General features: G+C 40.7%; 1 protein-coding gene across 3 annotated transcripts in view; it reads right to left on the bottom strand.

The window, feature by feature from the left end:
* The window catches only part of LOC116430230 (cell adhesion molecule Dscam2), a 298,794-nt gene that overhangs the window by 140,391 nt on the left and 140,615 nt on the right, over positions 1-17,788 (bottom strand). For all 3 annotated transcript variants that reach the window (XM_031984053.2, XM_076368698.1, XM_031984052.2), the window contains exons 3-4: positions 14,350-14,511; positions 9,706-9,855 (exon numbers count right to left, since the gene is read on the bottom strand). In XM_031984053.2, coding sequence (XP_031839913.2) covers positions 9,706-9,855; positions 14,350-14,511 — 312 coding nt within the window. The remainder of the gene's footprint in view (positions 1-9,705; positions 9,856-14,349; positions 14,512-17,788) is intronic.

The raw sequence follows: 17,788 nt of genomic DNA, 5'->3' as shown, positions 1-17,788 counted from the left end.
AATGTTTACTGTGGAATTGTGATTGTGGTTTGAAATATTGGGCTTAGAGTTGTGTTTTGTTTGAAGAAGGAAAGGTGATAAGGATTAGAAATGAAGCAATGAACAGTATAATGAGAAATAGATTGTACTGTTTTCTGTTGCTTAATGTTCGGTGTTTTGGAAATTATTAGTAAAATATTATATGAATTTGAAGCAGTTTAATTAACGCTAGGTTTACGGAACGCGCCAAATTGACGCATATTGGATTTTAGAAATATTATTTTGTATTTTCGCCGATTTTGACATGTATCCCATTTACCTACCATCAAATCTCCAGTTTCCACAATCTAAATAAAGAAGCATCAACTCTTTTAGGTATAATAGAATGAAGTGTACAATAAATGCCCGTAAACCTAGTGTTAAAGAAAGAGGCTGTTATTTTAATATTTCACATGTCGATGCATTGTACAAAGTTTAATATTAAATGTGAAACTCTATAATTTTCCTGTGTCAAATCAGTTGGCGACTGAGAGGCGCCCACGGAGCGCAAAGGATTAGACAAGGTTCCTTCGATGGCAGTGGAATGAGTCAACGATAAGTCAGACATACCGTAATGCAGGGAGTTGTGATAATAGAAATGAAAGTTCTATCTTAACACTAGAGTTGTGTTGGTTCGTTTTCATCGAGGGTCCACGTTAACTCTGACAATGAGGAAAGGTTTCCGAGGAAGTGGCGAGGTCTTTCGAAATACTTACGGGAACTCGTGATCTTAGTTAAAAACGACTCGGCCGTGCTTTCCAACTCGATTAATCTCTTCAAGCATAATAAAGACGCTTATAAATATGATTAAGGGCATCCACGTAAGAAACTGCATCAAAGTATACTTCGACGGTGCTCCCGTTTCACGAGCGTCAAGTTTAAGGTATGAATTAATCTTAGTATATTAGTTCGGTATTAGAGGAAGTTTAACGAGTTGAATCGGTGTCTGTAAAAACCAACACAGACATCGCGACACTCACGCTCAGGGATGAATCGAGTCATCTGTTGACACTATTCGAAACGAACATGATTAACAAATCGAATTTTATATTCACTCTACATTTACCAGAAACTCTCCATCATCATAATTCAAATAATCAGGAATTCCTCAAAAAATGATCAAACAAATATTTTCCTTTAACTCCTTGCCCTATAATTACTATAATCAACTATAATCAAGATACTTCGCCGTTAATTAATCACAAAAGAAACAGAATTTACCAGCAACGATTGACAATATAAAATTTAATGTATACACGAAAAAAGCAACTACATACATCTGCCAAATTTATCTTAAAATCTCGATCACGCTTATCACAGGAGAATATATGAAAATCACAGCCCGTGGTTTATCTAAAAATTATTAAACCCTATAGATATCGCGAACGCCGAGAAACCCGTTAAATCCATCCCCGTCGAACAAAGCGCTGAAAAAGCGTTCAATCAAAGGGAGAAAAGCGTTTCGACATACGGCGCCGATAAAGGGTGAAAACAAGTAATTTTATTCCAAAGAACGCGCCGGTAAATCAGCCGGTGTTCGCGTATACGCGGCGTAATACAAAACGAATAACGGTGTAGAACGGTAGTACCTATTAAAAGACCAGCCCTCTCGCCAACCGGTGATTCAACGAGCACGATTTCCCGAAAAAAAAGAGAGGAAACAGGGCCGGAGGGGGAGGGAAAAAAACGCGGTGGGAAAAAAAGCATCGCCGTGTTATCGGCGATAAGTGGCCCGGCCGCATGATATAAGGCCTCTAATTGCATCGTGTTCGTTAATGAACCGGCGCTGAACTTCGCTCGCCGATGGAAACTCGCCTCTCTCTTTCCTTCTTTCTACCCTGGCTTTCTCCCTTCGTGCACGGCCGTGTGTACGCGTGTATAAAGTCGGTAATGAAAGTGTCGAACGTTGCGTGATATTCGCTTTATACGAGTGGAAGCCGTGCTGTTGAGTCGATTTTTTAATATTTCCTGATTTTTCTCGATGTTCGCGGAACAAAGGATATTCTATTGTTGATGAGCGAACCCTTTGGAAAGACTTTATAGACGTTTCTGATTAATTTAACCCTTTGCACTCCGAAAAGTCACTAGAAATATTCAGTTTATTTTTGTGATATAGATGACACTTTTTTCAACTTAATCTGTAGATTTGTGGATCTGTAAATTTGTAGATTTGTGGATTTGTAAATTTGTAGATTTGTAGATTTGTGGATCTGTAGATTTGTAGATTTGTAGATTTGTAGATTTGTTTCAACTTAACGACGTAAATAAAGACGTTGAAAACTAGTGTGAGACGAATTTTTTCAATTTTTGTTTTGTGTATAAAGAATAGATGATTTTTTATAGTATTCTCATATAATATGTTCATGTGGAATGATAACAAGTTCGCAAAGCGTTTATTGTATGAGGAAAGTTCGAAAATTGATCCAGCTCGGAACTTTTGAATGTCATTATACGTTGCTATAATTGGAAGCTGTTTAATTAAATTGCTATGTAGTGTACGATTGTTTTATGATAGTTTATTTTCTGCCATGTTGTGCGAATGCATTGCTGACTGTGCACGTACGTATAAATTTCTACGTTCACCGCAACCTTCGTGGACGAGCCGATCGATCGACATCATGATTCGCGGCCGAAAGAGACGCGCGATATCGGAATCGCGTGTGACCGTGCACACGGTGGGGGCAAAGTGAGTTTATCGCGGAATTCCACGTGCACCGTAATATGCGCCGCGAATGTGTTTACCCACGGCCGACATGACGCGTGCACTTTTACGAAGAGATGCTCTAAACGCCGCCACCGTCGTGGCATGCGCGAAATATTGAAGACACACTGTCAGTGTGTAGACGGGGAACGTTTGGTAAATATTAGATGCGATGCGTGTTCGTGTTGGGCATAAATTTTGAGTAGTAGTATGATTCTAGAGGAGTATTTATTTTTTGGGGGATAGTTGCAAGGGGAGTGCGTGTTTGTTGTGTTGAATTAGGTTGGAATTGTGGTGTGTTTTTTGGATTGAAGTAGGTTCGCATTGTGGCGTTCAGGTTTGTAGATTTGTGGGTTTGTGGATCTGCAGATTTGTAAATCGCAGATTTATAGATTGTGGATTGCAAATTTGGAGATTTGAAGATCTGTAGATTTGTGGGTTTGTAGATTTATAGATTGGGAGATCTGTAGATTTGTAGATTTGTAGGTTTGTAGATTTGTAGATTTGTAGATTTGTAGATTTGTAGATTTGTAGATTTGTAGATTTGTAGATTTGTAGATTTGTAGATATGGAAATTTGGAGATTTGGAAATTTGTAGATCTGTAGATTGCACATTGCAAATTTGTAGATTCGTAAAATACAGATTTATAGATTGCACATTTCAAACTTGTGAAATTGTAAATTGCAGATTTATAGATTGCACATTGCAGATTTGTAAATTCGTAGCTTGTAAATTGCAGACTTCCAAATTACAGATTCGCAGACCGCAGATTTATAGGTTATAAACATTAAAAGCTTAAAAATCATTACGAAATGATTGTGAAATCACTTTAGACATACAGGCTGACTAGTTTCGCAACTTTCCGTTACGAACATGATCCCGTTGCATAAAAAAAACATTCGTGACCTAAAAAGAGAAGTAGCATGCAACCCTCATAAAAAATGAAGTTCCTACTTACAATATTTCGTTTCTGAAACTCCGTAAACTATATTTGAAACATTTCCAATATTATTAAAAACGACAGAGACGGCCAACCGTTCGATTTTGAATATTAACATTAAAATACTCATTACAATTCACTATAAACGACTCTGTGCAAGCACTCACCGGTTACAATCGAGCTTTAATCGATCTGTTATTCTCCTCCTTTGTTTCTATTCCCGCAAGCATGTTCATTCACTTTACACTCCTATCTCGAGGCAATTCATGCTTGACCACATTCATCCATTCACGTGCAACAGCCATTCGCAACAGCGTTCCCTCTCTCAGCATCGAAAATCCCGCCGAACAAAGCACATTTTTACTTCATTATCCTACAATACTAATCCCTCCTAAAAAAAACGAAACAATAGACCAACAACGTTAAAGGTTAACACTAGAACTACCGATCAGCTCAAAATGACTATTTCCTGTTGTTTTTCAAATATTCAAACAACGAATCATTCTCTAAATAATTTTTCAACGAATTGTCTTCATAACACGCGAACGAAATTGAACACCGTTGAAATCTCCGTAGATTCTTTTCCTATAAAAAATCATCCATCGATGAATAAAATCATTACACATCCACGTAGAAGAAGCTGAAAGCAAACTTTAAATAAATAGAGCGTCATATTAAGCTGCAATTAAATGAACTAACGTCGACGCGAAACTCAACGTGAGAAATCAAGAGCACTTCGGACCGCAAAGGGTTAATGATTATATTGAGATTAGGAGAAGATTCTTTCACTAAAAGTTCCTAGATTAAGGGGTAGTAGAAGCAATATTAGCAGGTATGCTGACACGACAATTTTAGGCGAGAATTTCTCTAGCCGGCCATTTTGCAACCGTCACACCCCGTTGCGGTAGCTTTACAGGCAGACTGTTTCATTGGTCGTAAAAAAACTCTTTGTTCCTCTGTAAGCTGAATCTTAGATGTACAGAGAGCGAGGGTTTTAATCCTTAACAGAATGCCTCGATGTGTTCGCTGTATAAAACATTCTCTGGCAACCGTACGCTTTCTTCGAAGTTATTTCCAAGATTTCCAGAGATCGAACGGAATTCAGAATAATTCGGAAGATTGTCAAGCTGCGCGATGTATTCGGAGCGCGCCCCTATTCAGCGAATAGTATTCATTAGTACACACCTAGCCGAATGATTCGCGAGTAGTCCGATTTCCCCCGTTTCCCGAGACAAACGCAAAGTACTTAATCCGCGTGTAATAGAACTATCCGGCTCCGAATCTTCTTTCCTCTTGCCTAGGGTCCCGCTCCGCGAAGAATGTTTATGTCCACCGTTTCGAGATAGAGTCTTGGCTTTTTCCAGGCAATGAACTTGCACCCTTAAGAGCAGTTGTTTTGCGCGCTACCAGTCGCTAGCTAAGGTCCCCGCCCCGCGAGAGCGCCACTTAAGTCTGTTTTTAAAACACGAAATCGGTTCGAAGTATGGTGGTACTATATTATAGACAATGAAAGAGTGGATTCATTAGTACACACCTAGCCGAATGATTTGGAGATCCAAGAGCAGTTCCGAGCGCGAACGGTTAACTGTCCATCGAAGCCGAAGTATAACCGTGCCTCGGCCGCCCCATATTCCCCGTACACTTGTATCGCAGAAAACTGATCCGCGGCTCCGATTTCCCAGCACAAAGCCGTGCAAATGTTTCGAGCGGCGAATAAACATCGAGAGCCTGGAAAAGCGAAGCCGTGGAACGGCCGCTCGCCAATTTTCCGTTTGCGGCGGGGCAAACAATCGACGAAAACAAAGAATCCGCGCGTTTCCCGCGAGCGGCGGCCGTTCTTCGCCGTGGGGCGGTCCGCGTCGTCGTACGCGCGGCGCGGGTACGATAATAATTGACGGACCGCCCGCTGATTCGACGTCCGGCGAGCAAACATTTAATTGAAATCGAATGTACCCGGAGGTCCGCGCGCCGAGCCACCCGGGATTCGCTCTGCGGTGAAAGGTCAAGCGAATATCCCACGGCGATGAGGTCCCGTTCTCGAGTTTCTGTTTTTCCACGCGTTTGTTGTTGGAAAAAAATTTAATAAACGCTGCTGCAACGTCTTTCTGCGAACGGACGGATGACGCGGGTAGGAACGGGAACTGTCGTGATATTTTGCTTCTGGAGTAAACAACATTCGAGTGGAGGACGATGATGGATGGATGGGAGAATTATAATGATTCTGGTTTTTGAGGAACTTCGTATTGTGTTGAGCATCTTGTGCAGATGAATTTGAAAAATAGTGATAGTGGAAATTTACTTCAATTAAGGAGGGAACCTTTTCATACGCTGATATTGATGAAACATGCGATAGTTGTTAATTAATAAATTGTTTGTTGTTAATAAATAATAAAAATATTTGACAGGTTGTTGAAAGTATATTCTTTCTATCTCAAACTAGGAGGAAAAGAAATTTTCTTTTTAGATTGTTCGCTTGAAAATGAATTTAGATCTTCGCGACCTCTAGCTTCAGAAGTGTTTTAAAATAATATCCTTTTAACCCTTTGCGGACGAATGTCGACATTTCAACGAGATCGGATGTTCGTATTTGGAAGACGAAGTAGGAAACAAATTTAATTAGTCAGATAGCAAGAGATCAGCACGTAGTTTCCTTTTTCCCTATTAATTAAGCAATCGATATACAATTTAATTTCATCTGCCGAAGGTTTTTGACACTTTAAAGAATCTTCGTCTGCAAAGGGTTAATCCTGATGTTTTAGGGGTGTTTTCATCCCTTCAAAGTGGTCGTTGGCTAATGAGAAGATACGTGTCGAGTTTTATAGAAGATTATGTCTCATATAAGTTTCATTAAAATCGACGTATGTTGGTTGAAAAGTTTCCCTTCTCATTTAAATTTAGCGAATACATTAATTATTTGAAAACCACGTTGTTCCAATAGTTGATAACCTCAAAAGAGGCTCATTGGGTACACAGAGATCTAGAATATACTTGGACTTTCGTCCTCGTTGAATTAAGTACGCTCGATCGTTCCAATTAAATCAAATACCGTACCGAATTAACTCCGGGCGAACGGTGCGCGACGGAAAGTCGCGAAATCTTCTAGCACTCTCAGCTCGTTTCAGCCGAGTATCGGTACCAGCGATCCCTCGAAGGAATACAATTTACACTCGAACGCGAAAAGAGCACGAATAAATGTGGATCAGCGAGGAAGCCACTCCCACCCCACCCCCCGCCGGCCCCGTTCACAATACCGTCTCCGAAGGCTACGTCGACTCGCATTCTAAGAGGCCGGGAATCTCCACTTAAAACTCCCCTTTTAACGCGGCTAATAAAGTTAGGATATAAGAGCGGAGCTGATTTAAGTGGAAAGGCGACGTCGACGACGGTGTTAATAAGAGTATCGTCGAAATAAAAGCAGCCCGCGATCCGCGAGCGGAATTTCTACTTGGATCGAACTCCTCTCGGCTCGCCTTCGCACTGTTGGCTCAATTGTGGATGGTAGTACTCGATTATTCTTCTGTGTTAACGATTTTCCTTGCAGTAACGCGTCGGATTCGCGATCAAGAGTTTAACCCTTTCGGTCAGGAATGATTTTTTGACTCTCGAATGGTGTTTAGTTTTATTTTGTGGCAACGCAGTTTGATGAGAGAGACACCATTGTTAAGTAGAATTTGTAGATAGTAGGAGGACAATGGTTGCAAACAATAAAATTTACTGAATTTAGATACAAGAATTTATTTAGTATATGTGAGAACGTTATGACCGAAAGGAAGCAGAATTGAACACTAGATTTACGGAGAATTTATTTAGTATATCTTTAGGTGCACGCCATGACCGAAAGGAAGCAGAATTGAACACTAGATTTACGGAGAATTTATTTAGTATATCTTTATGTGAACGCCATGATCGAAAGGAAGCAGAATTGAACACTAGATTACGGAGGTTTATTCTACTATTATTGTTATAAAACGTGTTCGTATATATAAATCATGAAGTAGCTTCGAAAGTGATGCTAATGTTTAATGAATTCGATATCCGTGAAATTGGTTCTGTAGATCTAGTGTTAACAGGCAAGTGTGAACTCTTCAATTCAAATTAAATACCAGTATCTTGTTACTAATAATTATACTTTATACTAAGCATAGAATATCCTTAGAATTCTGTTGTTCCAATAAATTATTCACGACGAAGTAGTTGCACAGTTAAAATTATAGTAGTCTTTGGTTCTTCCCATAATACCAGAGTTATTATACCAAATATAAATAGGAACGACGGTTAATAAATTGGCATCGCCATTCTTACGTTACACTATTACCAACTATCTTATATTATTCAACCTGTATAAAAGCAATTCGGAACGTGCTCGTTAACTGCCGGAGGTTGCTCGTTAACTGCCGATGACGAGATACCTCGAGACTCATTTTCTTTCATAAGATGTTATGGACGAGATGTTGTTATCTCGAATAACGTCATTCGTAGGATTCCATCGACGATTATTTCCAAAGCTCTAATAGTCCAGTAACTTTCGAAAAACATCTTACACTTGCATGCATCAATATTCACAACTTTGTAAATCTCTTCGTCTGTTTGGAATTCTTTCTGTTAGATTCTATATTGTAACGCAAAGGTAATAAACTTTCGTACGATTCCATCGACGATTATTTCTAATGCGATAATACTCGAGTAACTTTCAAAAACATCTTACATTTGCATGCATCAATATTCACAACTTTGTAAACTTCTTCTTCTGGAATTCTTTCTGTTAGATTCTATACTGTAACGTAAAGGTAATAAATGATGAATAACGTCTTTCGTTACTCCTTTCCGCCTCGTCGAGTCTCGGGAGGCGGAGACTTATTACACGCCGATACGATATTTACAAATTTCTCCGGAGCAACGTTGAATATTTATGAGCTACTCGCGCCGATAACAGCGTCGGATGCCGCGGACGCCGATTCCGGAGCCGCCCGTGAAGCATTGTTCGCGTTCCGCGCGAACCAACGACGTTTTTCCCGTAGTATTTGATCTTTACTCGCTTCCTTCCTTTTCGCGAGGAACACGTAAACATCCCTGTTCACAGCTACCTCGCTGTTATCGAGCAGCTGCTTCTTTCGTGTTATCGAAGACGAATAAACGCTTTACACTGGATCCAGCAGTTAAATGAACTGCGTGTCTCTTGCAGATTGTCAGAGCGCGTTTGCTTGATCGATTCATATCTCACTTTATAACTACCATTCATAGTTACAATAGTTCTATATCAATAATATAGTCAATAATATCAATAATATCAATTGATTGTAATAACTCCTTAATACTTGCAAAAGAAGGAATTAGAAATCAATTTCCAATAGTTTAATTTCTCTATTGTTAAGAAACATAAGTTCGTGGAAATATCTGAATTACAGTTAGTTTAATAGTTCAACTGTTTCATCATAGAAAGGTGTAATTTAAATATAAAAATAATCTAACTGAAATGCCAGACTAATCATTGAACCTATCTCAAAGTCAGACCAAAATTATAAATCGAAGTAATCTAAGTGAAATGCCCGACTATAATCATTGAACCTATCTCAAAGTCAGACCAAAATTACAAATCGAAGTAATCTAACTGAAATGACAGACTATAATCATTGAACCTATCTCAAACTCAGACCAAAATTATAAATCGAAGCTCGTCACACTCCGATTAATTCACTCTCTCAACATTACCACGTACTCCTCACTTCTCATCATTTCAGTAAATCAATCCTGGTTCCAATGACGAGAAACCACGTCAAACGGTCCATTGCCCGTCTGACTCGATCCAATTCTAGCTTCTGCTTCCGATGCTTCGCGCAACGATTACGGAAACGATCGATCCCCGTTCCCTTCGGCGTACCGATAAATGATCGGAGAAACAGTAGAAAACGCCCGAGGGTGCCACGCTAATTATCTTGCGAAGCCGGACAAGTGTGCTCCAGTCGCGGAATGAATTTTCAATTAAACCGCGGAGCGGCCGGTTATCTTATCCGTGGCGGAACGCGAAGTGGATTTTAATGCACTCACCAGTCAATTGGAGCCTCCCGGAGCTGCTGCTGACGACCGTTTCCTGCGTCAGACGATGATGCGTCCTGCACCGATAACTCTGTTCCGCGTCCTCCCGCGTGATATTCAGTATCATCAGCTCGCCGCTCGATAGCATGTGATACTTGCCATCTGAGAACAGACACATCGGATTTCAATCCTGACGGGAAGCCGCGCGGGCAACTTTCGCCGCTCTGCCGCCTGTCCGGCGAAAGTCACCGATCGCTCGAACACTTTCGCGAATGTTCGCCGACGGAAAAAGCGACGCGACGATTCGGACGTTTATCGAGCCCGTCAATTCGACGGGCATTCAACGTTTCGGACGCGTAACAATTTCGCTCGACTCGCATTGTTGCGTCCGTACGATCTCCATTGTTTACGGTATCGTATTGGTTACGATATCGGTTACGATAATCGTGTTATCGCGATTCATATAATTATCGCATTCGTATAATTGCCGCAACGACGATCGAGTTATTTTATTACGGAATTGCGATCGAAAAATTCAATGTCCGAATTGATTCGGCGAATCCGGTGTTAACATGTTAACTGCCGTGGTGATTATCGGTAATTGGAACGTCGAAATTGTGTGGAAGCAATTGCAATAAAAAATGATATCGAGAAAGTATTTAGCGAGGTAACTAACTACACGTTTCGGGGGATTTTATTGTCCGTTTTTCGGAGCGACTGGAAAAAATGTTGCTCGATATTTCGGGGTGGCATTGTATTTTATTTGTGCCTCAACTTTTCGGTGTTTTTTAGCCGTTGGTATAAAAAATATAAGGGAACTGCAGGTTTATTTGATGTTCTCGAAATTTACTGTTCATTCTCAGAATTCCCGAACGCAAGTTTCGAGTGCGTATCGCGGGTAATTAAAGTTGCACGTAATTAAACCTAGTTCGAGTAGCCGCGCGGCGCGTGTTCCGTGTGTTCGGCGATACGAGCGAACAAAAAAATTGGTTACACGCGCATGATAATCAGCGTACATGACGCGGATAAACAGAAACGTGTTTGTACACGGTGCAAATAAAATATTAATTCAAACTTTGAGAGAAAATCAATGTCGGAAATTAATCGAATGAATATTCCTGTATTTGCAGTAACTAGGGAATGTAAATAACGGCCGGAGCTGCGTGAAATTCAAGCAAGCCACGCTCGAAAACGAAACGAAATTTTCATTCCCCGTTTCTCGGACTTCATTTTTCCGCGCGCAACCGGCGGTGACGTTACAGGACACGGAAAATCGAAACGTTCTTCCCTTAAACGACTGACCGTTTAACTGAGTTCATTCCTGCAGTACTAATGACTTATTATTTGTAAAATTCTACCAATGAAGGATACAAATTTTCTTCGACACTAGAACCACCGAGCATTTAATATTAAAAAATTGTAACAATTTCGAATATTCGATGCTTCGAAGATATCAATAATTGCTAAACGAAAAAATCGAAACCAGTCATTTTGACTGGAACAGTAGTTCCAGTCTTAATACACAAAACTATGAATTTGAATATTTAGTATTTTAAATTAAACTTTGTATCGCTATGTGGAGTATTAAAATAAAATAGCTTTGTTGCTTAATTTATCTGTGAATTATCATTAAATTATACCACTGAAATTTAATAAATTTACCACTGAAGAATACAAATTTTCTTTAACTATTTTCAATGAGTACGAATGTATTTCTTACAATCAATTCTAACTGAAAATGAACAACGTAAGATTGAAATGTTATAAAAGTAAAACGTTTGTCTGATTGCTGTCTGAATTCTGAGTTTTTCCAGTTAACTGTGTTCGACGAGTATACGCGTCATCTTAAACTCGAAATGACACTGCTTCTTTCAATGCTAAATTATTTATTTTTTCAGATAAACATATAATTTTTCTTCGAATATATTATAGACGCATTTGGCCTGCGTTTAACGAGTATACACTTTATTATCTGGTTTCATTTGAAATATTTGAAATTAAATTCCACAGTTAACAGGTTAAGAATAGACGACCATCAAAGAACGATTCTCAAGAAACTCGGCACTCGAAGTGTTAATTATTTCACCGTGTGTTTACACAGTTCGTTCTCCTTATTCGATTACCCGAAAAATCCACTGTCGGAACAAGTTGGTCTTCTCATTCTTCCGGATAATCGACACTCCACTGTAACTCGATCCGAACCGCTCGGAGGAAAGAGATCGTACACAGCGCGATAATAAATATCGAAGCACGGAAGATCGAGTTGAACCGGCTCCGTTCTTTCGCTCGGTCCCGGTTGCCCGAAGTTCGCGGCACGCAATGGCAAAAGTTTCGCCGGCTATATCGATCGTCTTCCTCCAATCGACGAGTGTATTAACAAATCCGTCTGGATTATTAGTGGGCACATTCAAGCCGGCTTCGCATACCATAATCGAACTCCCCTATAATTAATGAAGTTTGCCTCGTTAACGGTTTCACGGTGAAACTTTGCGCGCTCGCGTCGATGGAGGAGACTACAATGCGCCGCGCTTTCCTTCTTTTTCCCCGAATCGAACGGCGGATGTGAATCTCTTTCGCTCTCTTCTCCTAATTCCTCGGTGTTTAGAATTCTCGACTGTGAAACTCGGAATCGAACGGCAGACTTTCGTCGAGGCAGTTTTATCGGCCATTCTCGATTGAAGTGAAATATTTGGGACGAGAATATTTCGATTTCTGGTGAATAAGATGTTAATAATTATACTACTAACAATATAGTACTAACAATCTGTTACAATATTAACTAAACACTAACCCAGATCTAACACAAATAATTAATCATCGCGAAGTTCAGTTAGCACGTTGAACGCCGCACGATTTCATAGAGCAAAATACACAAAATGGAAAAAGTACAATATTAAATCATTCGACTGAATTGGATTATTATCATTGGACGTTCATCAAACTGAATGTCCCCGCAATGGATAGCACTATTTATAATATAGAAATGTGTGAAAATCATCGTTTCATCGAGTAACTTAAAATGTGATAGAGAGTCGTGCGTTGGCCTTCGTGGCATTAACTTGTATTTTTACGTGTCGTCCGTATTGTTTCCTAATTCTCTTTTTACCGAAGCTCCACCTTTTCAATAGCTATAATAATAGCAGCCCCACTATAAACTTGGTGCTCCGGGATTACTATAAAATTTTCAACAAATACCGTGCGACCGTTCAGCGAGCAGGACGCTCAAGTGACCGTCGAACACCGGAGCGGCGGTTCCCAGGACGGGCACCGGGACCGCGAGACAGAGAGCATTATCTGCGCAAGACGTATCTCGACCCGGTTCGGTTTCGTTCAATTATACCGGCGAGTCACGATCACGGCGGGCGATCCTCTCGCCGCGTTTCCCCGAGTGGCGTTATTCAAAGCGCCGCGATTCCCAATGAAAATTTCTGCCCCGGCAACCCGTTTACCCGCGGGATCCTCGAGCCGCGCTCGCGGAAATACCGTACGGCGAGGGGGATGAAAACGGACGTCAAATAAATTCAAGCAGCGAAGAAATAACGTCTCGGCGAGGCGAGGCGAGGCGCGGGCATCGCGTCGGAAATATTCCTCGGTCGCCGCGAGAGGATCTCCCGTCACTTTCCACCCCTAAACTCAACCCCCCCGCACGCCATGCTTCTACGGTAGTTCCTTCGCCGGCTCATTCGTATTTATGAGCGACCGCGTCATTAACCGTTTGAGTGCGGTGTGCAGCGCGATCACGGTTCTCTCGCGTTGCGCCGAAAACGCGGCGCTGCTTGTTAGTATAATTTTTGCGCTCGCGGAGGCTCGCGTTCCCGGCAATTGTGGTTTTTAATAATACGCGGCTTGTTTTTGTTGGAAACTCGTTTACGCGCAGTATGTTTATGGTTGACGCTTTGCGGCTTGGGGATTGGGGATCGGGGATTGGGAGCTGGGGATTGGGAGCTGAGGGTTGACGGTTGGGAATTGGAAATTGAAAATGGAAAATTGAAGAGAAATTCTGAAAGATTACATGTGCAATGTGAACTCAGATAGGTTTCTCCTATTCGTGTTACTTAAGATTTCGATATCAAATTTGTCTTTCTATAGAAAAGACTCGGAAAGTATATAAAAAATCTAGGACACTGAAACATGATTAAAGTAATTGCTTCCACACTTTCGAGGAAAACAAGAATTTTAACGTTCTTATGCGACTCGAAACCCAATGCGGTTCGTTCTTCGATATTTCCTCATTTTTCTATGTTACAAGAATTTACTCGATGCTCCATTCTCCCTACATCAAAGACCCTTTCGTATAGCTTCTAAATCCATCGTCCAACGATTTCAAAATCCAAAATATGAATTTTCGTATACGGAATATTTCGATGGTTTTTCAAAATATGAATTTTCAATTATTCTCTTCCAATCTTAACCGCATTGGTCTCCGAGCGACTCGTATATCCAAGAAAATCGTCTTCCACCGAAAAGATTAACGCTACATCCTCATCGACCGGCTTTACTCACCTCCCACCGTACAATTTCAAAATCCAAAACAAGAATTTTCAATAATTCTCTTCCAATCTTACTGCATTGGTCTCCAAGCGACTCGTATATCCAAGAAAAGCATCTTCCACCGAAAAGGTTAACGCTACATCTTCGTCGGCCGGTTTTACTCACCTCCCATCGTCGACGGGTAGATGTTGAACGACGGCTCCTGCAGCCAAGACGTAATGGTGACGTGGTCACGAACGAAACTGGGTACGTTGCATCGCATAAGTACGTTGTTGCCGAGGAAACCGCCGGGACATTGCACTTCCGGATCGTAACGCTGGTTCACCACTGCAACACACAAACAACGGCGGGCCGCTCGAATTGCGAGGCTAAAGCACTAGCAACCCTACCATCCAACTCTACCGGCGCCGCCCCCGCCGCCCCCCGGTCCCTTCTCCGGCGAGGCCAGGCTCGGATTCGCTGGTCCAGAAAAAAAGCTCGAGTTCGCCGCGCGAGAACAAACTCGGGAAAAATTTCGTATGCTAATGACGGCCGTAGGAAATTTCGTTTTACTCGTTTTCGGTAACCTCCCGTGTTGTACCCGGTTGCATCCACCCCCTCCCCCCACACACACCTAACCCTCTTTTGGTTAACTCCCTAGCCATCCGACGAACCACGAGCCGCGTCGACCGTTCCGCGTTGACGAGCGGAATTATGACAGGCAGATACGACCGTCTACGCGCCGGAAATTTCAATAGACTTCGGCAGGTTTAAGCTTCGTTCACACTAACGGACAACGAAGCGGGCAACCGGCCAGCTGTTATCGTCGACGGTTTAAGTGAAACGTTGGCGTTACACGATCGCAGTTAATTAAATTTTGTATGTTGGGTTGTTTAGGAAATGATGTTGTTTATGTTGCTTTGTAGGATGTTTTTTAATATTTGGAAAGTGGTGTTGATGAATTTATTGAATGATGGAGGAAGATGGTGTTTTGTGAATGGCATTGGGTATGAAGAATTGGAAAAGATGAGATATTGGTAATATGTTGACGATTTGAAAGAAGATTAGGATTAAGTTTTTACGAAGTTGGCAGAGAAACGAGGTTATTTAGGGGACAGCCTATTTTTGATTTCTGTTCGTTTGCTCAGGAATTGAGTTATGTTTAGGAAAGAAAAATTGGGAGAATTGATGACTTAAATTATTAAAGAAACGAATGTCATTGATTCGACTGAAACTTACAGAAATCAGAAAATAGAAGAAATCTACTCAACCGCATCAGCTTCTGAGCGAATTATTGACTCAAGAACCTCATTAGCATCCTCAATCGTAACTAATTCTGATCTAATCGTACAGTTGATTGTTGCTATGAACAAAGCCTGAGGCAGCGACGAATATATCGACGTCGCCCGCCGATTAATTATGGCACGAGCATTTTGTTTCGATATTATATGGAGCACCGACGCAAACGCGCCGCGTTAATAACCCGACTCGGGTAAACGTAATAACGTTAAAGCGAAGCCGAACTGTGCGCCGCAGAATTCACGGGGTATCAATTACAGTACCGGCAGCTATGCCCAATTTCGCGATATCATTCCCGGAATGAATGGGAATTTGGAGAAAATGCGACGGACCACTGAATCCACTGTGTAAGAATGCTATGTCACCCAAATTCGGGTGACAGTATTTTTTCCATAAACTGGAACATTGATTCTCTCAGTGAAAATCTGAATTCGGAATTCTGTTGGATGTGAGATATAAGAAGAATATTAGAGCAGTCATTAAGCGGAGTCTTGACTTTTTACTCGGCGATCAACGTAACTTTGTCATTGATAACTTATTGGGAAAAGAGAAAAATTCTATGTGTATCCTACGTGAAAATTTGCTCTGTAATAATTGATAACAGAAAAATGTTTCATTTGAATTCACAAGAACTGATATTTATGTTTGTTAAAGTCTAACACTAGAACTACCGAGTATTTATATGTTTGGAACGATAGAATTGTAGCAATTAGGTTCTGTTTACCCTTTGCACTCTGTAGGCTCCACTGTGGCACCAGTTATACTATTAATTATTTTAATGAATAAATTTAGAATTACCCTAAGATTACTGGATCTTCCATACATCCAAATTTTCTATTAAGAAGGAAAACAAAGAAATCTAAGAGATGTTACAATATAACATTTTTCATTTGTGCTAGGGATACTATAAAAACGGCTTGGAGTTGTTGGTAGATTAGAAAATCATCTGGAGTGCTAAGGGTTAATTTCAGAATTAATTTTGACGACTTTGCGCACTAGGGCGGATCATTCTTCGCATTGGCCGACTTTGAAAACGCGTTTCACGGTAAGTTCCGATCCTCTGCCTTCGACGGGAGGGTAGTTGCCGGGATATATCGGATTATCGGGCTTTCGTTTCTCGTATTCGGTGCACGCGGGAATTCCGTGGAAATTTGACGCGTTGCCGGTAGCGGAATACATGTTGCGGAATATTTCGATGGTTTTTCGGATGAGAATGTTTGCTGCGATTAATTGAAACATTGGTAACAGCAAGATTCCCGGTGTTTCTTTCGCCGTTAACAAAATTTCGATTCTGCCATCGATTATTCGAAGAAAATCTAACCGCTATGATAAAATTCTGGAAATTTTCCGAGTATCTTCACTGCGATTAATTTTTGCATTGAAAATATATAAATTTATGCCTCTGTTTTCCCAATTAAACGCATCGATTTTATAACCTGAACAAATTTGTTTTATATAAAAATTGATGGAAATATACTGCATTGTTTTCCAAATTTCCGCTGCTGTTAAATAAAGAGAATTGCACTGAACTTCATAATTGAATTTTTCTTTATGACCATTATATTATCGTGATTATTAGTGGGCAGACGCTTGGCACAAAATATTCTCTCTTGGCAAGAGCAAAAACCTTAATCTGGTTCAAGGACGTTCCGACCATTTAACCCTTTTCACTCGAGAATATTTTTCTGAAGAAATATTCATTCCTGATGAAATATCAATATGTTTCACAACTAACATAAAGAAATTGCTTAAATTAACAGAACTATTTCACTTCGATGTTCCACGTGTTGCATTATAGAAAAATTTAACACAGAATTTTCAATTTTATCATTTTCACGGATTAAATTAAATGTGCAAAGGGTTAATGATTATACTCCTCGATGCCCTTTTTCACGAAGAAATCATTTAGTCTACATAGCGAGACGATTCGATGTCACGAACCCGAGATTTTATTGACCCGCGTGCCGAGTCGTTTAACCGTCCAAATTTAGCGAAGGAGACTGAATTATTTCGAGGAATCGATACAACGTGTCCTCCGGCGAGCTTATTTAACACTAAAACTACCGGTCGGATCGGAACGAGCCGCTCCCGAAGCGAAAGGAATATGTTTCAGCCGAGTTTTATTATCGCCACTGTCAATTATTAGCAATTCCATTGTCAGCGTATCGATATTGAATTATTCAATGAAGCCCGGCCGCTGCGCGCGATTATCAAGCGCTCTGTTAACAAATAGAATCTCAAATATCGCATAATTCTCCGCGTTGCGAGGCAATTTAAATTAGCCGATATGAAATTGTAATTATACCCGCGCCGTGCCTGCGGAATT

Source organism: Nomia melanderi, chromosome 6, assembly GCF_051020985.1.
Source record: "Nomia melanderi isolate GNS246 chromosome 6, iyNomMela1, whole genome shotgun sequence".
NCBI lineage: Eukaryota > Metazoa > Arthropoda > Insecta > Hymenoptera > Halictidae > Nomia > Nomia melanderi.
Note: the sequence above shows the minus strand (reverse complement) of the source record. Positions and strands in the feature narration are given on the sequence as shown.